Here is a 25,624-nt window from a genome sequence, read left to right on the forward strand (position 1 = left end):
TACTTAAGGGAATGACGAATCACAAGGTAATGGGTTTTTAAAATGCCCGAGTTAGAACACGGGTGCTTGTGCAGAACAAGTTCACCGAACATGACTCACATTGAATGATTAGCAACATGGAAGCTTTGAGCGTGATTAATGTCTAATCGTTCATGCTTTGGCATTGTGTAAATAACCCTTACACCTAAGGCACAATGTTGACTTGTGTGTTGGATGGCTATGGTTTACAAGTGCGCATATTGCTAGTTCGTTAATCTGTCTCCGTACTTGGTCATAGCTCGTTTACATACGAAGTTACACGTGTATGCAAAATGAAAGTTGTCCTATGCAATCTAATCGTGACACTGCGGTGAAATCCTCGGCCGGAGTTGCAATCGAGAGTGAAAGTTCATGTCTCGTATAAATACATGCTAATTAGATTTGTGCATATGATCGAATTGGTGGCTCGATAAATATTCTACGACCTTTATTCGATCGGAACATGGTAAAATAGAAGGATTGAATTACACTTGTAGTCAAAGTTGATGATTTATTATGTTCTTAAAGCATTCACCATATTTGGATAGCCATGACATATTACTAGATGTCACCTATGGTTTGTAGGATTTCTGGCCAGAAGTTGATTGTCTACTTCTGTTCTAGAAGTTGATTTCTGATAATAGAAATTCGTTTGGTAACGGTTGAAAATTTCTAATTCTGAAACATTATTAATACAAAATATTTTATGAAAAACTATTGTTAGTGGCCGAAAAGTGTCTATTTCATTTTTAAAATTTTAAAATTTCTTTAAAAAATATTATTTCCTTTTTAAAAATAAAAAGTTATTATTTATTTTTTACTCCGGCGGTTGGAGAAAGCGACTCGGCGGCGGCGGTTGGCGACGGCCGATGGTAGGCGGTGACGGACGACAGTGGTCGTTGGTTAGCTGTACCCGGCGGTGGGCGGTGGTCGCGAGTGGCAATGGGCGACGGCCGCGGAGGTTGGCGGTGGGACGATGGTTGGCGAAGGGAGGTAGTTGGCAGGTGGCGACGGTCACGGGCGGCAGTGGGCTGCGGCCGGTGGAGGTCTGCGATAGGCGGTGGCAGAGGGTGACGATTGGTGGGGGCGGCAGTGGTCGGCAATTGGAGGCGGGGGGCGATGGGTGGAGTTGGTCACGGGCGACGGTGGGCGGTGGTCGGCGGTGGAATGTGGCGGAGGCGGACATGGTTGAAAAGAGGATTAGGGCGTCGTAAAAAAAGGGTAAGACGAGAAGAACTTTTTGAGTTGAGAAGTAATTTTTTTGACTTCTCAAATTGGGGAAAAAATAGTTTCAGAAATGAAAATTCACTTGAAAAGTAGAAATTTATTTCATAAATGAAAAATTTTATCAAACGGATTTCTGCTCCGAAAGCATTTTTGAAACATAAATTCACTTGCCGAAGTATTATTATGCGCAACCTTAATGAATGGGTTGCACTTGTGTTTGCTGTTCAATTGTTTATTTGAGCTTGGATTTTATTGCCATGTGTACGCTGTCTCATTTTATATTTCGGTGTTGCCATCATATCATTTTAGCGAAAAGAGGAAAGGAAAAGGACGCGAGGCTGCGGAATGATGAACGGTAAGAAAGAAAGAAAGAAAGTAAAAGAGAAAGAAAACAAAAAGAAAGCTTCTTGGACAAAAATGCTCGTGATCATATCATATATAATTGATAGATAAGCTCATGGCCCTTATTTGAGATTGCGTTTATCAATCCAAACCCTTATTTGAGATTAAATTTATCACTCTAGACCTTTGTTTGAGACTCGTCTACTTTTGACCATTTTTTTGAAAGCAGTTCCGTTATTATGACCGTATATTAATATCACGATGAAATGCTAAATATAAGATCATAGATAAGTCCTACCATTACACTATTATACTGTCAATTTTTCAAATTCCTTTGAAAAATTGACTCCGTCACGTATCTTTATTAGAGATATTGCTTTGTTTTTAATACCCAATCGAAACTCGTTACGTTTCTCACTAAGAAAATCAACATAATATCTTGGAGAATCTACCATTTCTATTGTAGAAAATGAATTTAAGTGGTTTGGGCCCCACCGTTTTATGAGCCAGCCAAGTCAGCGTCTCGTTTGGTCGATTCCAGCATTCAATGTCTCTCTCTCTCTCCCTCTCTCCCTCTCTCCTCTGGGCTTGGCGCAGCAACGATGAGTTTGACTGATCTCTTTCACAGATGGCAACTCTCCGACGATGCTTTCGTTCTTGAGTTCGCTTTGAATTTGAAGGAGCAAACTTTATCTAGCGTCACGACAAGAAACGACAAATACCTACTAATGGGTCAAGCTTCGTCTCTCACGTGAATTCCGCAGGCCCGCCTGCTTCTTCCATGGAAGAACCCACCGAAGAAGAGAACCTGTTGAGCTCCTGCTGCATCAAGAACGGGCTGCTTTCGCTCCCCACCCCTAGAAAATCTCTGGTGAAGCTGTTCTCAACTCCAGCTGGACTTGCGAGGAGCTTCTGGCTCTCTGCTTGCCCTGTGCTGTTCTCAACTTGACCTAATGGGTACTGTCTGAAAAACATATGAGAACTGTTCCTGGTTCGCGGAGTGTAGGGGTTGAGGTCGGGAGCTGCAGATGGCGGTGATGATGGGAATAATGATGAGGACGAAGATGATGATCTCGTGGACCCGAACACAGTACTGTTATTGACCAAAAATGGTGCTGGATTGTTGCTTCTGATCGATCCCAGTTGGGCTGCCTTTTGCAGGAGAGCAGTTGCTGACATGTGACCTGTGCTTGCTCGGTGACTCGGGTGATTATTAGAGTACAAAGACCCAATCGCCTGATCTGACATGTTGGCCTTGATGCTCTCTTCTTGTTTTATCGGAGATGCTTCTAGTGACGCTGGTGCTGTTGGGTAGTTCTTGAGCATGCCAATGGGCACTTGTGATGCTTGAACCAAATCAGGCAATAAGCTCCCGGAGCTCGGGGCGGTCAAGTATGAATCGCGGCCGCTCGCCATTAGGCCAAGAGGGTTCATATTAGGGTCGAAATGGTTCATCCAAATCGGAACCTGGCTTGATGACCTTTGGCCATCAAATTGATCCGGCATCGGAATTGGAGTGTTTTCGGCACCGGCAATGTTGCTGGTCATGGTCCCATTGAGTGACTCATTGCCGGAGTCGAGATTAGTATTCGCAAGGGAAGTAAAACGCGCGCCTTCTTCTGTCAAAGCGTCGCAGAAGGCTCTGTGGGTGATAAAGCTATCTTTCCTGTTTAGATCGACCCAGAAAAGAGAGAGGAAGAAACCACATCAAACTATGCACTTCAGAAAAGGAGCAAGAACAAAGTGTACATCACCCCCCTCGAGCTAGGTGCCCTTTCTTTGCTGCAAAATCTAAGTTCAAGAAACCATTTTCTTGCCATGAATAGATCATCATGAATGCATCCCAGTCGGGTGAATTTTCCCATCCAGAAAAAGTAAAACGAAAGCCAACTACATACTAATAAAGTGATCAACCCGTTCAATGCAAGATCAAATCTTGAATGCATTCAGACTGTCATCTATGTTTCAGAGTCGTGGCCAGTTTCCCGAGCAAGATCGAAAGAATCCCAAGTATTTCAAAATAGAGAATCCCGAAAGAGTAACGAGGAAAAAAAAAGACAGAAAAAAGAAAAGTTTAGTACCTTGAAAAGAGGGTTCCACAGTCGCATTTATACTCTCTAGTCCCACAAATCTTGCTATGAGCCTTCCAATCCGACTGAACCGCGTACTTCTTCGAGCACTTCTCGCACTTCCACTTCTTCTCCCCGTGCTTCCTGCTGTAGTGCTTCTTGATCCCGGTCAGATCGCCGAGCGCCCTCGACGGATCGTGGTGCACGCACGTCTCCTCCGGGCATATGTACACTTTCCTCCGGATCAGCTCCTTGTTCGCCCTCTGCTTGAGCTTCCAGGGGAGGTTGTGCCCTCTCCTGTGGAGCTGCAAGTTCTGGTCTCTCTGGAAGCCCTTGTTGCATATGTCGCAGACGAACCGGTTGGTCGCCATGAGCGACTTCGGCGATAGAGCAATCACTTCAGCATCTGGGTCTGCTCGAGTCCAGCAAAATTCACAGTAAGAACAACTGTTTCCACAGAGATAAGTACAGCGAACGAAAGGTCAAATGAAAGTAATACTTTGTTGAACTATACATGCTTGCCTGGTGTTCCCGGTAAGCTTCTCTTCTTCTTGCAGGGGTTTGGGCTAGGGTTAGGGTTTGTGAGCGAGCTGGGTTCTTGACGAACAAACCCACTGATTGTGGAGGGAAGGTAGAGACCATCTCCAGACATCATTTGCTCAGAACTCAGATTGCCGAAAAGTGAAAGGAAGGTTGCCAAAAAGCTCAAACAGTGACCAACCGTATCTAAGCAAGAGCAGCTACAAAAGCTTGAGCTGATGCAAACTTCTAAACCAGACAGATTCAAGAACAAATTCTTGAATCTGCATCATATATCTCACTCTCTCTATATGTCTAACTGGGGACTCGATCAAAGAAAACAAAGAGAGAATATTCTCTCTCTTCTCTCTCTCTCTTCCTTCCTTATCTTACACGGCTCCTCTTAGTCGGTCAGCCACAAACTCAGCGGGAGCAGGACCACCCCACCCCTCCTCTCTCTCTCTCTCTCTCTCTCTCTCTCTCTCTCTCTACGTTTCTTCCGTAATCTTCTCTTCTCTATATACCATTTCGATTTCATCCGGTTCTGTAATTTTCATCTCTTTACGAACGTTGAGGTTCTTGCTGTTTTGAATGGATTTTGTATGCAAGAAAGCTGACTTTCACAGCTACCGTTCATCTGGTAAAAAAATGATTAACCCTGTTGTGCCGTACTCCCTCTCTTCCCTCTATGTAGTCCCGTGAGGCTTGACTGAACAGAAAGGAGGGCCCACAGGCTCGGGGCAGTGGGACCGGGAAGAGATTGAAAAGAGAGAAAAAAAGTTTGAAAACATAAAAGACACAAGAAGATAAGTGGCATGGTGAAGATGGATGATCGGCTGTCGGTCCGGCCGGTTCGATCCGATCTCACTCAACAATTGGGCATTGGGAATTGGATCAGACCGATCAGTCCGATTCGGTTCTTCGGCAGTCCCATGAAATCGATAATTTATTAGTGAACGTTAGCAATACGGATTTTAAGTTTAATATATTAATTAAATTAGGTTTGCCTTTAAGAAATAGACAAAAATTGATGGATTATTAGGTTTACATTAACAAATTAAAAAATAATCGGTCCAATCCGGTTCTTTCTTAGAATCGGGAACTAGATCGAAAATCAATAGTACCAATTTTATGGAACCGGAGATCGGACCGGTACTCCTCGAGAACCGGATCAAATGGCCGGTTAGGTCCGGTGCGGGCGGTTCTCGGTTCGGTCAATCTGTCTTGCTCACCCGTAATGTGGACGACCTACTCGGCCATAACCGTGTTTCTCTACGGAACAAAAACAAAAGAAAAATTCACTCTTGGTGCGAGACTATGTACTCCTTCCTGCAATTTTTATGGTTAACGCGATTTGGGAAGTACCAATCCTTTTTAGGTGCGTGCGATCCGGAATGGTCAGTTAGAAATAAAGAAACCCTTTTTTAGATTAATTTTCGTCATGATAGATAACGTTATTATCATAATTCAAAGACTAGGTTTTTGCATTCCCGCATGTTCTTATTTACATGTTTCCAAAGATGTAGAACGTTCAATGTTGTTACGCGAATGTCTGATTTTAAACCATATAAAAGCCCTAGCTGGAAGACGGAGTCTTCGCATATGATTATACCGACTAACTTTTGAAGGAGTTCTCATGAAAGATGAATCTGTCATAGGCCGACAGTTTCTTGACTGTGGAATAGTCCATGCGATGCCTGGTGAGCCAAGAACGCCAGGCCAGCCTTCCTTCTAAAAATTGTCCTTAAGAACAGTATGGTGAATTACATCCTCATACCGGACTATGTCACGCCTAGTTTAGCTCGGACATTCGGTCCCTCGAGCGAGTCATACAAAACACTTCGATACAACAACTAATTTCGGTCTGCGTAGACCTTATTAGGAGAGAGATACCAGCTTCCGAACAATTTGTGCCGGGGAGGCTGGCCCGTCCTACCACAAACACCCCGATGCCACCTCCACAAACCAGTTGCATCATCCTTTTCGCGTCACTCGATCTTCACCCCGCTGCCATAAAGCTCCACTCTTCAGCTCGCGAGGGTACGGGAGAATACGGTCCGTGACCCATGCGTGAGCCCTTAACCAATTAACCTCATAAGATACGCTTTTTCACGGCCAAATGTGCAGCTTTGTACGGCTGTCTGCGTTGAGTTTTTCTTTTCCTTCAAATTAGTCATTGATTTATCTTGAAATGAACAATGCTTTTTGATGGTTAGATAATACGTTAAACAGACAATATACGAGTGGACAAAAAGAATCTAATTGGTGTCCCACGTAGTACGCTGCTCGAAACAAATGGTAGTTGCTCATTATCTATATAGTGAAGCAGGAGCCAACGTTTGGAATCAAGCGGTTGGATTTTCCTTGTGGGAGCACATGCATGTCGTTGATTCCCGTGGACATGATCAGAGACCACTTACCAATAAATAAATAGATAAATAAACCCTATTTTTTTTTTTCATCAACACAAACGTTCCAACTTCAATTTGTCGCGAGACAAATATTGCGGAAATCATATGTTGCATGGAATTATCTCTATGGGCATATGCAGGAGAAGAATATTGCATGCTCTCATTCATTTTGGATCTCCATGCTTGACTTTATCACCCAGTTTGAATTAACGTGAAGGTCTGGCCAAAGTGGGGCGAGCATTTAAGTGGTGGAATGTCGATAGTGTACTAAAGTAGCGGAAGGGCCAAGGTCACATATCAACCATAGTGATTTTGTCATAAGATGTCACAGAGGTAGAGAGAGATGAACGGAGGGGGCTTCATGCGAAGGCGGTGAAGGCCGGCAACCTTGGATGGCGAAGGCAGCGACGCAATGGAGGAAGCAATGATGCAACAACGAAGGCCTAGCTCCGAGGAAAAGAAGGAAGAAAACGGAAAAAGCAGAAAAATAAACGACGAAAAATGAAAAGTGGAGAAGAACTTCATTTAAATAAGGGGAAAATTGTCTAAATAGTCCTAGACTTATTTCACTTTTGCCAATTCAATTCCAAACCTTTTTAATTTTGCTAATTGAATCTTAATCCTTTTCATGTTTTGTCAATTGCTTTAACTGTGTATGACCCTTAATCGAAAGCTTTACTACCTAAACATCGAAAACGAAACCCCCTTAATTGACTGGAACACGTGTTCTCGTGGAACAATGTGATTGTTCGCGATATACCGAATCGCTAAGGAAGATTCACTGCACACGAAAAGGATCTCGAAGCAACTAGTTATCGATGTTTCATGTATCAAAAGGAGTTCGTCAATGGCATTTGGAATTGAATCATGTTATTATGCCTTTAGGTTGGCTCACACAATCACGAGCACACCCTCAAATCTCTTATGATCTCTTGAGAATGATTAGGCCGACATCCTCCGTCGAGGCCGGTGGGAGGCCCCGCTTGTGGGGGTCTCAACTTGGTCTCTTTTTTTTTCCTTATTGTCGAGGGACAAAGCCACTTTTTTTTGGGCCGAAGGGAAAAAGGTAAGGAGAGAGATCATCAGATCCGAAATGTGGGATATGCGCACGGCACGTGATTCGTGGGGGTCCCCTCTTCCATTCATTGATGAGGTGCCTATTCAGCTCGTGATGTTCAATTCCCTTGTCTGAATTGGATAATACGAAGAAGGTGGAAACAGTAAAAAAAAAGTTTTAAAACTATTGTATTAATGTCAATTCAATCATAAGCTTTTTAATTATATCAGTTTAGTCATAAATCTTTTATATTTGTGTCAATTGAGTCTATATCCGGCCAATTTTGAATTGAAATCGTTGACGTAGGTGCAGGTTGTCTTACATGGCACGATCGGCGCTTACGTGGACATTTTCTACTATCATTTTTAAACTAGTTTTTGAATAATTTTTTTGAGTTTTTTTCCTTTTTATTTTCTTTACTCTTTTTTTTTTCATTGAGGGCCAACGACCCTCGCTGGCTCTAGGCTCTAACCTCTAGGTAAAGGCCACGACGCCCAGATCCGGCAAGGGGATTAGCTATTGCCTGGGGCCGACAGTGACGTGCACATTGAATTTTTAATAATTTTGGGTATTTTTTTTTTTTTTTTCTTCATTTTTAGTTTCTAATGAGGGCCAACGACCCTCGCTAGCTTTGGGCGAGGGCCGTGATGCCCTCGTCAGATCTCGACCCTCGCCAAATTTGGGCTAGACAAGGCCATGATGCCTAGATCCGACAAGGGCTTATTGCCCTCAATAAAAAAATGTAAAGAAAAAAAAGAAAAAACAGAAATAATAAAAAAATTATTCAAAAGAGTCCACATTAGCGTCGGTAGTGCCACGAAGGATGGCCGGTGTCCACGTTAACGATTTTCAGCCAAAATTGGCTAGATGGACCCAATTGGCACAAATGCAAAATGTTTAGGACTAAATTGACACAAATATAAGGTTTGTGACTGAATTGATACAAATACAATAAATTTAATACTTTTTTGTTTTCATACTTCTCCCTTCGAAGAAGAGTGTTAGGTAAAGGATTTGATTTTTATCGTATGATCATCTTCGATTCCTTCCACTGTCCGTCAATGAAAGCTTATCTACGAGTTGCTGATCATCTACATGCCGGGTCCTTTCATTTGGTTGAGATAAGATACTTTCATTATGTTTCTTGAACTCACCATATGCTGCTCTTCCTTCAGAAACTCCTTTTTTTTTATCACCACCGTGTATATTGTAAGACCTTTGACAATTTGGCAAGACGAGCGCTCTTTCTTATGGATTTCCTTAACATCGTTGCATGGGGCCGGTGGTCAACATACCGATGGGCATCCTCTCCGGTTGGAGTTCACAAACACAGACCCTTAGACTTGAAAGAGGAATCGCCACAGAAACCTAGAAACCTGATCTCTCTCTTGTCCCTCTCCCCACTTGCCTCCCCGCCTATGCCGCCCTCACCTCACCTTCGCGCCTCGCCGCCGCCGCCGTTTCGTTCCCCATCGCATCGTCGATTTACGTCACGAGCTAGCCCCCTTCTGCCATGTTGAGTCACAGGCAGCGCCTCCAAAAGCACGGACGAGCCTTCGGGATTAACCAATAGGGTAGAGGGATTTCTCGTAACATCAAATCCACTGGCCTTTTACTATACGCGTCTATGTTTGTAAACGAAAATAAAGAGCTCATGTGATGGTCATGATCGCCATGAGACTGGTAAGCTGACTTTCAAATCTGAGATTGCTTGAGGCTCTGCACCTTCAAGGAAAAATTATCAAAAAAGTAATAAATTTTTTATATTTTTGTCAATTCGATCATAAACATTTCAAATTTATCGATTCAGTCCTAAACTTTTTTACCTTTTGCCAATTCAATTCTATTAGCCGGAATTGTCAATGTGGATGCCGACCATCTTGCGTGACATTGCCAAAACTCATTTTTATAACTAAGACGAAGATGGGAGTTCTAGATCTGTTGTTTTTGTTGCAGCGGCATGGGGATGAGGATCCTATACTCTGCACGATGCTTCCGAAGTTAGCTCAAAACCATCTACCTTCTTTACATGCATCACGGTTGAAAATCGGTCTAGGCGCTAACGCAAGCGTCGCACGAGGTAGAGAGTTCTTATCATTGGATAAATCGGGCAAAAGTATACTTTTAGTACCAAAAGTTATGTACGGAAATTACTTTAATATCAAAAGTTTCAAACGGATCACTTTAGTACCAAGATTTTTGAAAAACAATTAGTTTAGTGCCAAGTCTCGATTTGATGCCTGAAAAGCCGACGTGGCATTATTTTATTATTATTTGAAGCCGACGTGGCACCGACGAGGTCCAGTTAGCAATTAAAAAAAGTAAAAATTAAAAAATACTAAAAATCAAAATAAAAACTTAATTAGTTTACAAAAATAAAAATACAAATTGTTTTTTCAAAATAATTTGAAAATTTAGGCTTAAAATTAACAAAAAAAGTAAAAACTCAAAAAAAAAAAAAAAAGGTTTGCAGGGCGAGGGCTTGCACAGCCCTCGTTGCCTAGTTCTCCACCTAGAATTTTTTTTATTTTAAGTTTTTTTATAAAAAATTGTAGCTTATTTTTAATTTTATTTTAAATAAAGTTTATATTTTAAATAAATATAATTTCTAGCTAATTTTTTTATTTTAATTTATTTTAAAGTGCGGAAGTCCACGTGGCAGCCCACGTGGATTTATTTAATTTTTTTAAATGTCATTTTTCATTAAAAAAAATAACTATTAATGACACATGACAATTTCGGCGGGAAATTCTCGCCGAAGGCACCAAAGTGATCATTTTGTCTCTGACTTGCCACTAAAGTGATTCGTTTGAAAATTTTGGCATTAAAAGTATACTTTTGCTGATAAATTGTATCGGCACATGTAATTATTTCGTTCGCTCTCTTACTACAGATAGATCACAATTCTGAATATCGTTAACAGGTGAAAAGATGCAAGTATTTCAATAGCAAATTTGCCCAAATGCTTGACCCGGATGTAAATTTTTTTGTTTAGCTCTTTTATAGAATCAAGTCACCGGAACATTCCCGAGGAAGTAAATTACACAAGATTTACTATGGGTGCACATGATAACACTTCTAGAAGAAGAATTCTATTCCAGAAGTGCATCTAGAGTAGAAATCCATTTGGCAATGTAACTTCTAAAACAGAATTCCATTTGGTAAAAAATTTTACTTATGAAAGAAATTTCAACTTCTTGAAGTGAATTTTCACTTCTGAAGTTGTTTTTCCCCCCAATTTGAGAAGTTAAAAAAAAATAGTTTCTCTAACTTAAGAAGTACTTCTCGCCTCACCCTCTTTTCATTATGCCCTCACGCTCTTTTCGATCATACCCACCTCCGCCGACCTTTACAGCCGTCGACCGTCGCCGACCGCTACCCATCGCCAACCTCCACCAGCCGTCCCCCATGATCACCACCGATCATTGCCTCCCCCCGCCCACCACGGACCTCCGCCAACCGCCGACCGTCGCCACCCGACGACCACCCCCTGTAGCCGGCCATTGTGGACCTCTGCCGACCGCCGCTCATCGCTGCCTGCGGTCGCTAGGGGTGTGCGTGGTCCGGGCCGGTCCGGTCCCGGCATGGAACCGGGGACCGGACCGTAGTCCCGATCCCCATATTTTCGGGACCAAGGATCGGACCGGGACCGGCGGTCCTGGTCCAGACCGGTCCCGGTCCGGTCTCGGTCCCCACCCAATAGGACCGCTAACTATTGAAAATCTAGTCAACTTAATAAACTATGCCACGGTAAAAACATAGCGACTCGCTATGATTTTTATGATCGACGAACTTGACCAAAATGTTTGAATTCAATACCAAATCCAGCCATTACATGATAAAAACATCACCAACCGCACTCAAAAAAGTCTGTAGAGAGAAAAGATGACCAAAAACAAGATGGAAAATAAGACTAAAAAGAAAGTCTTAAGGAGGAGAGTGCGACCGTGCAAGATTGGGAAAAAAATGGGCAGTGGACTTTTATTATTCTGTTTTGTTTTCAATTTTTTTTTTGCAATTGTATATATTTATATATAAAAAATTATATATTATTGGCGGTCCGGTCCGGGCCGGGCCAGCCCGGTCCCAATACAAGAAACCCGAGGACCGGACCGCCCGGCCACCGGTCCCATTTATTGGGACCGGGGACCGGACCATCCACCTCAAGGACCGGACCAACCCGGCCGGTCCGGGCCGGTCCCGGTTTGGTCCGGGCCGGTTCGGTCTGGTTTGCACACCCCTAGCGGCCACCACTAACCGCCGACCATCATTGACCTTCGCCGGCCGCCGCCGCCAACCTTCACTTGCCGCGATTGCCACCAATCGCCAATCTTCGCCGGTCGCGACCGCCACCACAATCGCCCATCGACCACCGCCACAAAGTCGCCGTCTCCGGCCATCGGAGTAAAAAATAAATAATAAATTTTTTTTTTAAAGAAATTTAAAAAAGTTTAAAAATGAAGTAGAAATTTTTCTACTGCCTATAGTAATTTTTCATAGAAGATTTTGTGTTAATAATGTTTCAAAAGTAGAAATTTTCAACCGTTATTAAATGAATTTCTCTGATCGTAAATAACTTCTGGAGCAGAAGTAAAAAAAATCAACTTCTAATTCTAAGGAGAAGTAGAAAAATCAATTTCTGATCAGAAGTTGATTTCTGAAGCAGAAATATTATCCCGGGCGCCCTATATGATCGCACAACCTAGATTCTCTTTCCGAAAGAGAGCGAAAAAAAAAAAACCAGGTTCGCCCTCCTATAGACATGGCCATTTGGGCCTGTGGGCCCGGAACCGGCCCGTTGATAAGGCTCACGATTTCATAATTATGGGAACCGGCCCGGAACCACCGATTCTGACCGTAAAAATAATAATAATAATAATAATTGGACCGGTGGGGCGGAGAGCCGTTGGGCTCTTTGCCCCACCGCCACCGGGCCCCCTGTCCCCCCCCTCCAAAACTGTTCTTTGGGCCGTTTGGCAACGACCCAAAGAGCTGTTGCACATTTTGGCTTTTGCATATGCAACTAAAAAAAAAATTTGAATTATTTTTAATTCTTGCCTATAAATACATATCTTCCCCCTTTCATTTTTCTCACAAATCCTCTCAACAATTCTCTCAATCCCGCCTCAATTCTTTCAATCGGATTTCCGATCAATTCTCTCAAAAATGGCAAATGGAAGCAGAAATGTTGAAAATGGCAAGATAACTATGGGAGATTCCGAGTATCCCATTCCCGAATATGATCCTCGTGAGTATGCATGTTGGGAAGACAACGACGATAATATCAACTATGGCCCGATTCCGAATGTCGAGCACATCCCAACACAAGAAAGTCTTCATCCTCCCACCGGTATCGAAGAAACGTTAATGGCAAATGAGTTAGAAAGGAAGGGTCGAGATAATACATCCGACTTATGGCTACACTTCGACAAAGTACGTGATGAAAACGAAGGTAAGTATAATATAAAATGTAAATATTGTTCACAAACATATAAATTTACGAAATGAGAGGGTTACGAAACATTCCGTCGGCATCCGACGGAAAAACATCCAACGCAAGCGGGGACGGACAATACGCAACAACAAATTTCCAGGTACGCCACTCCTAATCCTCATTCTTTATTCCGTTACACCGATGCACTTTATAAACAAACATTAGTCGAATATATTGCCCTTGATCATGCTCCGTTTAATACTAGTGAAAATTTTAATTTGAAATATTTGATAAATATCGCGTTGGTTCCGCAAGCACCAACTATTCCAAAAAATACTCTTAAACGCGAAGTTTTTCATTTTTATAAAAAAGGAAAAAAAATCTTTAGCAAAATTTTTCGCGGAATTCAATGGATGTGTACATATAGGTAGTGATATTTGGAGTGATCCTTGGCAAATTCATTCTGATATGGGTGTCACGTGTTATTGGATAGATGACGATTGAACCATTCAAAAAAGACTTATTGCATTTCGAGTTTTTGATGAAAGACATTCGGCTCATAATATTTATAGAATAATTAGACAAGTTTTAGAAGAATATAATTTGATAAATAAAGTATTTTCAATTGATTTTGATAATGCCGCCGCAAATACCGTTTCTATTCCCGAATTAAAAAATATTTGCAAACCCACTTTTGGCGGACAATTTTTTCACATTAGATGTGCTTGCCATGTTTTAAATTTATGTGTACAAGATGATTTACGAACTCTTGACACTTCTCTCGCTCCAATAAATGGTGCAATTAAATTTTTATGGAGTTATTCCCATTTTATGAAATCATGGGAAAATTTTTGTAAACAACATGGGAGAATGGCAAGAAGATTTCCAAAAGATATTCCGACTCGTTGGAATTCTACCTACGAGTTGTTTCGGCAAACTTTGATTACAAAGATTTATTATGTATGTTTATTTCACAAAATATTCCCGAAATTACTTTACTTCCGCAATATTGGGACGTTTGCAAAAAAAATTTAGATTTTTTGAAAATTTTTAATAATGCTACTAAGACTTTATCTGATATTTATTATCCTACTACGCATTTATTTTTAATAGAATGTGTTAATATTGATAGTGTTTTTAGTTAATATGAAAATGATACTGAATTATCTCGAACTATTTTAGTAATGCGGGAAAAATGGTTGCATTATTATTTACAAATTCCTCTTGTCTATTTAGTTGGTATTGTTTTTTATCCACGTATTAAATTAGACAGTTTACTAGATTATTTGAAAGTGTATTATCATGATTATTTACATTTGGAAGATTCAATAGATATTTCAAATATACAAGGAGATGTTAAAGAATCTATAATAGTATTATTTAGAGAATTTTGTAGTAGATATAGTTTAAGTGATTCTGGATCTTTACAATCTATTGCCTCACGTAGCGAATATAGTAGTTCACTTAGTAGAGGGTATAATATGCTCAAGAGTATGCAAAAAAAATAAAAAGGGGCAACATGTAGTATTTCCGAACTAGAAAAATATTTAACCACTCAATTTGAGTTTCGTGATGCGGAACATAGTACAGATTTCAAAATCCTAAAGTGGTGGAAGAGTCACCAAATCGATTACCCAGTTCTCGCCCTCATCGCTTGCCGGATATTAGCAATCTCTTCTTCAACGGTTGCGGTTGAACAAGCATTTAGCGCAGGAGAATTAGTTTTGGACTCTCGCCGTTCAAGATTAAGCCTGGAGTCTGTGGAAGCTCAAGCTTGTGTCGACGATTAGACGATGACGAAATTTCGACACCAAAAGCTGGATCGAAAACACGAATTTTTTAGTGAGGATTGTGGAAATACCACCACAACGGGTAGCGACGATTGACGATGAGGTAAGTTGGGGTTATCAAAGGTAAAAGAACTACATATGCTTTGATTATTCTATTCTCAAGAAGATATGTATGCGCTTAATGATAATTCATTAAGTTCAAGCCCATTCCTCCTCTTTTTTTTTTCCACATTTTATTACAATATACAATATGATTATATTTTATAATTTATAATTTATTATGTTTATTTTATTATTTATTATTTTAAAAATTAAAATTAAAAAACGGAACTGGAGGTCCGGAAGGAATCGGCCCGGAACCACCGATTCCGATTCCACCTTTTTGTTCCACGGAACCGGCTACCTCTACCCTCCTAGGATCATTTTCGGGAGTTGATGTCAATCGACATGAACAATGATGATTCCGTAATGCGATCAACTGCAAATCTCCATGAACTAAGTCCACCCAGAGTCACGTCAACAATCTCGGAGTCTCACTCGTTGGGATGGGAAAAGATGAGAGAAATGAGCAAAGAAAGGACAGCATCTCGTAGGGTTTCGAACGTGGCCTTCCTCTACAACATGACACTCGTGAATCGATTCGAACAAGGGGTCGACCAAGTTTGCATGCGATGCATGCGACCTTGGATATCATCGCCTAGTAGTTATCGAAGGTTCCTTGCATTGCAAGGAACGTTCTTTTTCCAGGTCATGTCTCTCTTAATGGCAAGAGAATGGTAGATGTTCTTCTTTCAAAAATGATTAAGTGGCAGTTCTTAATTTATCGTAAGAATAATCCTTTATTTTGGATAACAACAAATAAATGCTAAATAACAATAAATTGTGTGCGGTACATTTCTTCAAAAATTTGTGGTTCATAACATACTATTACTCTCTCGGTCACCGAAAAATTGTTATGTCAGCAAATTTTTTTTTTTTTTTTGCTTCTTTCCAAGAGAAAGACCACCCTAATCTTGTAATTTTGCACCCATGAAATCATGTAAGGCGTGCGACCCCGATCTCCGAATCAAATGGGAGAGGCCTCCTTAAGTTATCATGAGCAGATGTGTCAAAATGGGTCAAGAACCTATATTGTAACCTATATTTAAGAGTGTGGGCCATAAATGGGTTGTTTAACAAATTCAAGTGCGTCATAAATGGGTCACTTAACAATTTAATGAATTTTAAATAAGTCATAAATGGATTAGCTAGCTATCTTAAGTGTTTTGACAAAAAAAAAAAAATCTTAAGTGAGTCATAACAATGTTTTCGGATTTTCTTTATTTTTTTTTTTATTTTTCTCCTTTCTTTTTTATTTTTTATTTTCCTTCTATCTTACTTTCTTCTATTTGTTTTTTTCCCGATAGGTTTGGTGAGGGTCCGCCGGCGACCCTAGCCGGCCACCAAGCAAGGGTCGCGACCCTCCCCCGCGGTTGGCGTGGGCCGTGAGCCGACCACCGGTGAGGGTCGTGAAACCCTCACAACCATCGCTTGTGGTCAACGAGGGTCCGATGGCCCTCGGCGGACTTTGAAAAATATAAATATAAATATAAAAAAATATTTCTTTAATTTTAAAAATTGTCCACAACGTTTTAGTAATGTGATTTTTTTAATAATTCATACATTTTGCTAAATTGGATTAAACATGAAAGTATTTTGTAATAAGGGTCGGATCGGGTATGGGCTAAGTCGGGTATGAGTCGTTAGGTTTGTACTACATGAAAATGGGTCAAAACAAGTTAAATTGGTCAACATGGGCCGGACCATATTCGACCCGACCCAAATCTGATCCGACTCACCCGTTTAACACCTCTAATCATGAATAAGACCCGCTTCTAATTTTAACGGTCATCATTTTTTTTTTTAATAATGCTCATTAGTTTTTTTTTTTTTTTGGTAAATAATAATGCTCATTAGTTTGTGTGGTTACATTTTAGTATTTTGTTTTCAAATCTTGGCTTACATATGGATTGCGTATGTTAATATAGATGATATCAGAATATTATAAATGGTACAAGAACAAAATTCTCTCTCTTTCTCTCTAGCGTCGACCTTCCCGCAATCACACTCGGAGAGGGTGCCGATCGCAAGCTCAAGAAGATGTTGTTGAAGTTTATTTGTTAAAACAAAAGCTGTCTTTTCAATCCCACATAGGATAGAAAGAAGGGTGCAAGTCTCTTTATTAGTTAGAAGGCCACAATATTCTTTCGGAATAAAGAAATGGGCAAGTGGGCTAGACCCCACTATACTTGCGTGCGGGTGCGCGTGTGATTGCGCGATTTTGACGCACTTAGCACTTTGCACGCTTGTGCGCCGCGGACGGAAATAAACCTTAATTATTATTTTTCTTTTTCGAAATCAATTTTTTTTTATATTTATATTCTATATTATTAATCATGATTGTTCGGACATGAACAGTTGCGTCCGAATGGCGGTTGTCACTTACGAACGGTTGTGTTCGAATGATTGTTATCACTCATGAACAGTCATGTCCGAATGGTGATGTTTCGGACATGAATTGGTGTGATGTTTCGGACATGAATAGGTGCGTTCGTACATGGGTAGTTTGGATACCAAGAGGTGTGTTCTATTAGTATTTTATAAAGGACAATTCTGTTCAATTTCTGTGGACAACTTTTATTCTTTCGTTTTCCTTCAAAAGAGAGACAGCCAATCTTCATTGTTTCGTAGAGAGTTTTTGGAGATTTACTGGAATTGCTATCCAGTAATCTCATCGCGACTTTGTTGTATCCTGAAGGGAATTTGCCAAAAACCTATAGCAACTTTGTGGGGCAAATTGATCCTAAAAGAGAGTGATTACACGCCTCAAAGTCCGACCACATTGTTACTACATTCCATTACTTTTTCCAACAAATGTAAATTAGTATTTCAAGAAAACTCAAACTAATTTGCAGGAACCAATCCTAGCAAAAATTGAGATATGGACTATCAATGAGAAGAGAAATTGAACATTGTTGTTGCTCTTCAACTTCTCTTTTTCAAGAAAACTCAAACTAATTTCGCAAAACCTTGCTTCGTTATGGACTATCAATGAGATCTCTTGCTAATGGTAGGTTTTGATCACACATATCACCAAAAAAAGTCCTAAACACCTACTACAATTATGCCAATTTAGTCCTTTCGTCCAATTTTGGCCGAAAATCACTAAGGTGGTGCGGCCGGCGATGACGTAGATAACTTTTAGGAATATGTTAACTAGAAGTTCTAAAACTTGTTATAAAAGTGTAATCGAGTTCTAAAACTTGCAGAAAATGCAATCGAGTCCTAAAACTTGTCAAAATGATGAAATCGAGTCCTTCCGTTAACTCCACCCAATTTGGCTAAAGGAAAATGCTGATAGGACTTTTTAAATATTTTCTCTTTCCTACGTGGCTGAAACAATGTTGCCTATGACCTAAATAGGTCCATCAGGTTCGAAGTCAACTTTGAACACTCAATCCTCTTGAGAGAATAAGTCACCTCGAGTTTTATGAGTTGCAAATTCTCTTTCGGCCAAGTCAACTGCACCAACCCCGGGAGGTTATTGCTTGCTCAAGTCGGCCTTATTACCTCTTCAATCTCCATTTGACTTCGGACCGGTGAAATCAATGCTTCATAATCCATCACAAATAGAGAGCATAAAGCCGCATCTCATAAGAACATTCTGCTTACGACATTGGCCAGATACCACGTACTTTCATTGCCAGATATTGATCTTTCTCTCCACCTAATGCCCGATCTCATACATCTAGAATCACCCGGTTTTGAATTATCTTTACTAGGTCAATCGGCCCATATTCTTCAATATCTTCTGCTTCCGGGAGAAAAATGGCAAAGTGGAAAAAGAAACCAATCGAGGAAAATAACGGGATTAGTAGAGTCGTCATATGGATGGGTCGGGTTGAAAATCATCCAGCTCATATTGACCTATTTTCATGCAATACAAATATGTTAATCTATTCCCAGCGACCCAACCCATATTGATACAACATTTCAAGGTTAAATACAGTTTACAAAAAAAAAAAACCGTTTCTTATAAATTTTTAGAAAAATATGTATTGAGAAAACACCGTGGACAATTTCAATATTTTTTTTTTATATAAAAGAACTTTTTTTTTCTTTCTTTCTTTTCTTCTACGTTCGGCGATTGGCAACCACCGACGACCGGCGGCCAATGGCGAGCAACCCTTCTTGGACTTCGTAGAAAAAAAGGAAAACAAAGAAAAAAGATAAAAAAAAATTAAAAATTAAAAGAATTAAAAAATGACTTGTTTATGACTCAATTAAACTTAGGGTTAATACCACAAAAAACCCCAAACTGGTACACCTATGACAAATTTACCCCAAACTGGTACACCTATGACAAATTTACTCCAAATTAATTTTTTTATCACAAAAAACCCCAGACCGGTATACTTGTGACAAATTTACCTCAAACTATTTTTTTGACAGTAAAAAATCATAAACTGGTATATCTGTGATAAATTTACCCTAAATTAATTATTTTGATCACCAAAAACTCCACACCGATACACGTGTGACAAATTTACCCTTTGTTCATTTCCGTTAAATTAGATTAATATCACGAACAATTTCAAATTGATACAATATAGGGTAAAAACTCCAAACGTGTACATTCGGCAATTGCCACGTGTCATCCAACTTAGAAATTTAACGATAAAATTTTACGAAAATTAACGGAGGACCAATTTGTCACATGTGTACCGGTTTGGGGTAAATTTATCTAAGATGTACCGGTTTAGGGTTCTTGGTGGCCAAAAAAATAGTTTATGGTAAATCATCATGTGGTGTACCAATTTTGGATTTTTCGTTTTATTAACCATTAAACTTATTGGATAAATAACCCGTTCATTATCACAAAAGAAGAAAGATAACTAACCCGTTTATGACCCATTTAAAACATATTTAAGATTCATTAACTTATTAATCAACCTATTTATAACCCGCTTAAGCATATTTTAAAATTTAAGGCAACTCATTTATGACACACATTATTAAATATGGGTTTTGGACTCATTTTGTCATCTCTAAGGAAAAGTGAATCAATTCACGTAAATTAAGGCTAAAAAACTCAGTTATTGGTCAAGTGGAGCGATGATGCCACGATGTCCAAACATGTCCTAAACAACATGTTTCAAACATGTCCTAAACAACATGTTTCGAATCTCCCTCACTTAAAGTTGTCACTCTCTTTTCTTACTAAACAAATCGATTATCGTTTCTCTCCAAACTTGATTACGCAACGTGCATGAAACTCACGTAGAGGAGATGCAGACGAACGGGGGTTGCTGTCTCTGTAGACATTTCCTAAACGTGCACGTAATATGATGTTCTTTTTCTTTTTGTTTTTTTGGGTCCGTTCCGTTCGTCTTCTTCCTGTTGATTATCTCCAACGTTGTCCCCATCTCCACGAGAACGAAGACCCCCCGACAGCACTATGACGCGTTGATCCCTGACCTTTCGTATCAGCTTCGCTTGCTCATTCACAGCTAATGTTCCAATCAGTATTATCGGCCACTAATCTCTTTCATTATCGCCAATGATAAGTATCTCCCTCCACGGGCTAACCGCGTTAGCGACCAGAGCTGTCTGCGATGGATCCTCGGCTGGACACGGCGCTGGCAAGAAGCTTTCCGATTGGTTTCCCTCCCGGCTTCAGGTTTCATCCCACAGACGAAGAGCTCGTTATCTATTACTTGGAGAACAAGGCGGCCTCACGCCCACTCCCGGCATCAGTGATCACCGAGATCGATCTCTATAAGTACAGCCCGTGGGAGCTACCAAGTCCGTGAGCTGAGTTTGCTACGTGTTTCTGCGCTCTGCATCACTAAGACCCTTCATTTTCTTTGGTTATTTACAGCCTCTAGTGCAGTCATATTTTATATTTCGGAACTGACGTTTTCGAGTTTGATTCGCAGAGAAGGCATTGTTTGGGGAAGGTGAGTGGTACTTCTTCAGCCCGAGGAGCAGAAAGTACCCTAATGGGAGGAGGCCGAACAGGTCTGCCGGCTCCGGTTACTGGAAAGCTACTGGGATCGACAAGCCGATACTGACATCCGGCGGGACGAAGAGCATCGGAGTGAAGAAGGTTTTGGTGTTCTACACCGGAAGGCCTCCGAAGGGGATGAAGACAGAGTGGAGCATGGACGAGTACAGGCTGATCGATGCCACTGTCCGACCGCCCATATCAAAAGGGTCAATGAGAGTGAGTGGGATGATTGTGATTCGTAATGTGCTAGAGGCATCATATCGAATATGCTCGAGTATAATGAAGTCATCTCCAACTTCTAACAATGGTGCACTAGTTGTCCCCCTTATGTTTCTTATTGAAATCCTGACATTTCTGTAATCTAAGGTGATATCAGTACCTTAACTAGTGTGTAAGGAGTCGATCAAATCTGTAAGAGTTGCCTCTTACTTGTGCAGTTGGATGATTGGGTGCTCTGCCGAGTGCGACGGAAAGAGAAAATTCCGAGAAACACCAGCGGCCATCAAGGAAATTTCAGCAGCAGCACAAAGCCACCATCTTACCCCCAAAAGAACGATGAAGCGCTGCCTATGCATACCGTTCTCTGCAAAGATGTCGCCATGGAAAATCCCTTCCAAGATTGCCCGATGATGGCTTCGCTACTCTCGGGTCAAGTCCTCTGTCCTATCAATTCAGTCTCTAGTATAAGCTCTCCAGCGCCCGACAATAGTAATGCCTTAAAGCCGGTGTATGAAGCAAGTCCCGATAAACTCAACTCTTATAGCACAGGTTCTTCCATGGACAACAATGTCAATAGATTTACGACGGAACTTGTAGAGGAACAAGGATTCGAGGATCAGCAGGAAAGAATGCTGGGTGTGGATGGTCGCGGTGTCCACGACTACACTCAAAGCCAGTGCAGCGAAAACGTGTTTAACTTTGCCGGATGTGATTCTGTCCTCAACTTTCAGGAGCTTAATGACTTGGCCGTAGCTCTAAGATAGTTACAGCAATGACACTGAAAGAATGAGTGGTCCTGCAGCATCTGCAGGTTCGGCACGGTGTGTATAGATTTCAGAGTGCTAGTCACAGAATAAAACCGAATCAGTCCTGAGAAACACTGCAACTCTTAAGAGTTTCTGCAATTGGGAGTGGGCTATAAATACTTGTTTAATTGTATATTGACTGAATCACAACATTGCACGTCTCAATATTTCATAGGTCGCATAAAAGTTCGATGTTAACATGTCTTCATGCTTCTCGTGCGGAAAAAGAATGCCATCACCATAGGTGGCTACATATGCTGTAAACAAATTCAGCATAAGTTAAAACGACTGCATCGCCCAATTCCTTTGAAACGACAGACGTCATAGTCAGTGATAAAAATCAGAATCACTCTTTCATATCAGAGGTCTGTTGCATGAAAAGTGAGGTCCTGTATTTGGTAAACCCAGATGTTAAATACGGAAACAATATGGCGGCGTATGGTCTTCCGTGACAAATAAACCACTCTATTAGTAAGCTTGTCCTCATGAGCATATATTACCTTACATCATGAGATCAAACAATCTGCTATTCTTGTCCTCATCTGAAATTAGCTCAGTACACTGCAAGAGACAAACCAAGATGTCAATAGATGATCCGGAACATTGCCCCTTAGCGTGTGTGGCTGTGTGTGAGAGTGTGTGTGTGAGAGAGAAAGAGAGAGAACATAAAGCTTACTTATATAAATACGAAACAATGCCCAGGATAACGCAAAGGAGAATAATGTCGATGAAGAAGTTTCGGCTGGATCTTATCTTCATTTGAAAAAGGAAACATAGCAACTAATTAGAACAAGGCCTCTCTTTTAACATGATAGAAACTTCAGTAACTAGAATTGGTCTTCTCTTATGTAAGAGATCACCTTGAACAGAGTCTCCTTAAGTCTGACATTTGTATTTTTAAGGTCGGATGTTGCTCTGTCCACCTAAATGGAACAAGAAAGCAAACTCGCTATTTGATTGATACTCCAAGTAAGTTTCAAAACATGTGGTTTTGAATGAAGCAACGAAGTTCTCACCTTAGTATCGATCTCATCCACTAAAGGAACTTGTCTATCCAACTCCTGAACATAAAAACATAATTAGTCTTTCATTGCTTCGTTTTCCCAAACTATTTTTGTATTCAACAAAACAACCTCATTCATATCATGGGCCAGATTCTTCAGTGTATCTAATCCTTCTGATATCACATCAAGACCTTCATCCTGTGGAAAGACCGAAACATCATAAAAAAGAACAAGAGCAGGCCACGAACTTCAAATTATTTGTAACTGATTCGAGAAGAAACTAAGGAAGCAGTCTTACATGCCTGTTTCATCTTCCGCATTTCAAATTCTCGCCTAAATTGGCTTGATTCTTCACTTTGTTGGAAGAAACCATCATTCAAATGTCCATCTGAACAGGCATGGAATGAAAGCAACTATGAGAAACCACTGTCTTAGGTAGCAATTGGGTAGAATAAATTGCATCAGTGGTCTAACAACCTGAAGAGTCAAACTTGATGTTGTTCTCATGAGATGTCGAAGCAGACCATCCTCCAGATTGTTTGCGTGGTGCAATTGTCCCATCAGGTATGGATTGAACTCTTTCTTGTAGTGCAAGAACCAGATCATTCCGAGTCAGCAGGTCATCTTTAGACAGCCCTTTAACCTAATAATAGAGTATCCCGAGTAAAACTTACAATTACCACCAAGCTTTACTCATGTGGATAATGATATACAAGGCAAGAAACGAACACTGAAGAAATTGTAACCCATATGCATTGTCTCTCTACCACTATCATCGAGCCACAATGCCCGGTACAAGCACCACAAAGAAAACTATTTGAACAGTTTTCCCTTCCATTTCTATTTCCTTGCCATTATAAGTGCTATGTCCTGTCATTGTGCATTCTGATTTAGAGACATTGTTGATAATTTCAATGTGTTTTCTGCAAGTCAGGACTTAAGTTGAGGAACATCCAAGAAAGAATAACAATGTCATTCTCATGGTCTCACACAGAAAATAACAATGTTATTCTTGCCTCTTTTGCTCTGGCATTCGATAGACAGAGCTTTTTCACATGGAATTTTGTTGAATTAAGGATAACCAAAAGGAAACAAACTTCATCCCAAGTTAAATCGGGACAACACTGGACCAAGAGGGAAGTGAACCAACCTATACAGACAGTCACTATACGATCAAATAAGCATAGCATCTGTCGGGAACTATGACCGCTTTACTTGTTTTTTTTTTTTTTTGGTAAGGATGACCACTTTACTTGTTCGTAGCTTCTTTATTCGTTATAGTTCATTTGCGAATGACCGAGTCAACATTGAGCATATGGACTTCATCCATGCATGTAAGTGCGGACACTTGACCAGGTCGGCGTATGAAACACAATTTGCTGAACTATCACCAAATTGCAGATTCGAGGCATAAAGCTACAAATCCACAATAAGGCTGGAGGTACTAATGAATCCTTCTTATGAATGATGTTTCAATTCATGCCATAAACTTCTGATTAGCACCATAAACAGTATGATCCAAGAAAGAAGCGGTTGGTTTTTGTCAAAATATCCAACAAGCAGGTGATATGCCTAATTAATAGAAGAACACCTCATCTTCAAACACAAAAGCATTCGTATAAAAGCTGCTGGAAGTTACCTTCTTTTGAGCCAACTTGTGCAGCTTAGCTATTTCCTCCATCAACCGGGCCTTCGTCCTCCGGATCTCGGCGTTCAGAGCCGCCGAGGAAGCCCTGTTTGTCTCCACCACGGCCCTCTCAGATTTCTGTCCACATTCACAGATGTAAACGGCAAAATTAAACACCCTTTGCTAGACCCACTTGATCTTTACCGGACATAACGGTAACCAAAGCACGCATTGCCAGCTCGAGTACTATCCTTCTCAGAGAATTCGATGAACATTTACCATGCTGAAAATTCGGTTTCCCTAAACAGTGTAGGATATGAAACTGTGCCAACCCATTTTACGTCTTTTCCGAAATCATGTGTTCCATGTCTAGCAGTTCAACATGTCAATGTCAAGATACCGTCTTTCAGCGCTGAGAAGGAACTCACAATACCTCGAGGGCGGCATCGAGGTCGGACTCGACCGCGGAGTAGAGGCGGGCGAAGGCGTCGTCGCCGTAGGCATTCTGCTGCTTCTCGATATCATACTTGTCGTACCTCTTGCAAATGGCGTCGACCCTGAACCGGATGTCAATGACGCTCATCTTCTTCTTCTTCTTCTTCTTCTTCCCTAAGCTTTCTCCACGCGAATGGAGGATAGAAGACGCAAGCTCAAGGGGGGCGACCTGTGGAAAGCTCGCGACGGGACAATGGCGTTTCCTGGGTGGCGAGACGAGGGGTCCACCGCGAAGAGCGGGCTGTGGACGGAAGGAGAGACCTACCGTCGCTTTTCATGGCGGGTTCAGCTCCTAACCGTTTGTTCACAAGGCGGTCGTTTCACTTCCATCAACCCCAAATTTATCATTTCAAGGTATTCATTTACTTATGGCTCAAAAAGGAGGAACCAAGAGATATCGATTTCATATGAAGATGACGAAAACGTATCAATTTGACTGAAGATTTGAGGAAAAAAAAAGTAAATTTCTAAATGATTTGATAAGACAAATTTAAAATTGTCAGGTTTTTTAGTTGCCAACCGACGGTCTTTGCTAATTACAAATTAGACGAGGAATG

General features: G+C 40.8%; 3 protein-coding genes across 8 annotated transcripts; 1 reads left to right on the top strand and 2 right to left on the bottom strand.

Moving 5' to 3' along the window:
• Positions 1-2,029: 2,029 nt before the first annotated feature.
• On the bottom strand, positions 2,030-4,616 carry LOC115738201 (zinc finger protein JACKDAW-like). 2 transcript variants are annotated; one of them, XM_030670748.2, is made up of 3 exons: positions 4,179-4,616; positions 3,669-4,068; positions 2,030-3,253 (listed from the first exon to the last, which is right to left on the bottom strand). In XM_030670748.2, exons 1-3 carry the CDS (start codon positions 4,309-4,311, stop codon positions 2,335-2,337), a joined length of 1,452 nt encoding a protein of 483 aa, XP_030526608.1. In that variant the 5' UTR covers positions 4,312-4,616; the 3' UTR covers positions 2,030-2,334. The 2 variants fall into 2 exon arrangements, with proteins under 2 accessions (XP_030526608.1, XP_030526609.1); XM_030670749.2 differs by having other exon boundaries at positions 4,171-4,312.
• Positions 4,617-20,414: 15,798 nt separating this feature from the next.
• Positions 20,415-22,074, top strand: LOC115738158 (NAC domain-containing protein 2-like). 4 transcript variants are annotated; one of them, XM_048284406.1, is made up of 4 exons: positions 20,433-20,711; positions 20,846-21,132; positions 21,354-21,542; positions 21,713-22,074. In XM_048284406.1, exons 1-4 carry the CDS (start codon positions 20,522-20,524, stop codon positions 21,830-21,832), a joined length of 786 nt encoding a protein of 261 aa, XP_048140363.1. In that variant the 5' UTR covers positions 20,433-20,521; the 3' UTR covers positions 21,833-22,074. The 4 variants fall into 4 exon arrangements, with proteins under 4 accessions (XP_048140362.1, XP_030526548.1, XP_048140363.1 ...); XM_048284407.1 differs by having other exon boundaries at positions 20,435-20,711; positions 21,685-21,939; XM_048284405.1 differs by having other exon boundaries at positions 20,415-20,548; positions 21,354-22,074.
• A 77-nt stretch (positions 22,075-22,151) lies between these two features.
• On the bottom strand, positions 22,152-25,422 carry LOC115738202 (syntaxin-71-like). Of its 2 annotated transcripts, XM_030670752.2 has the most exons (10): positions 25,006-25,422; positions 24,585-24,710; positions 23,423-23,588; positions 23,248-23,333; positions 23,075-23,143; positions 22,958-23,002; positions 22,802-22,864; positions 22,618-22,694; positions 22,442-22,502; positions 22,152-22,198 (listed from the first exon to the last, which is right to left on the bottom strand). In XM_030670752.2, the coding sequence occupies exons 1-9, from the start codon at positions 25,153-25,155 to the stop codon at positions 22,490-22,492; spliced, it is 795 nt and encodes a 264-aa protein (XP_030526612.1). In that variant the 5' UTR covers positions 25,156-25,422; the 3' UTR covers positions 22,152-22,198; positions 22,442-22,489. The 2 variants fall into 2 exon arrangements, with proteins under 2 accessions (XP_030526612.1, XP_030526610.1); XM_030670750.2 differs by lacking the exon at positions 22,152-22,198 and having other exon boundaries at positions 22,273-22,502; positions 25,006-25,421.
• Between the last annotated feature and the right edge of the window lie 202 nt (positions 25,423-25,624).

Source organism: Rhodamnia argentea, chromosome 8 (genome assembly GCF_020921035.1).
Source record: "Rhodamnia argentea isolate NSW1041297 chromosome 8, ASM2092103v1, whole genome shotgun sequence".
In the NCBI taxonomy this organism is placed as follows: Eukaryota; Viridiplantae; Streptophyta; class Magnoliopsida; order Myrtales; family Myrtaceae; genus Rhodamnia; species Rhodamnia argentea.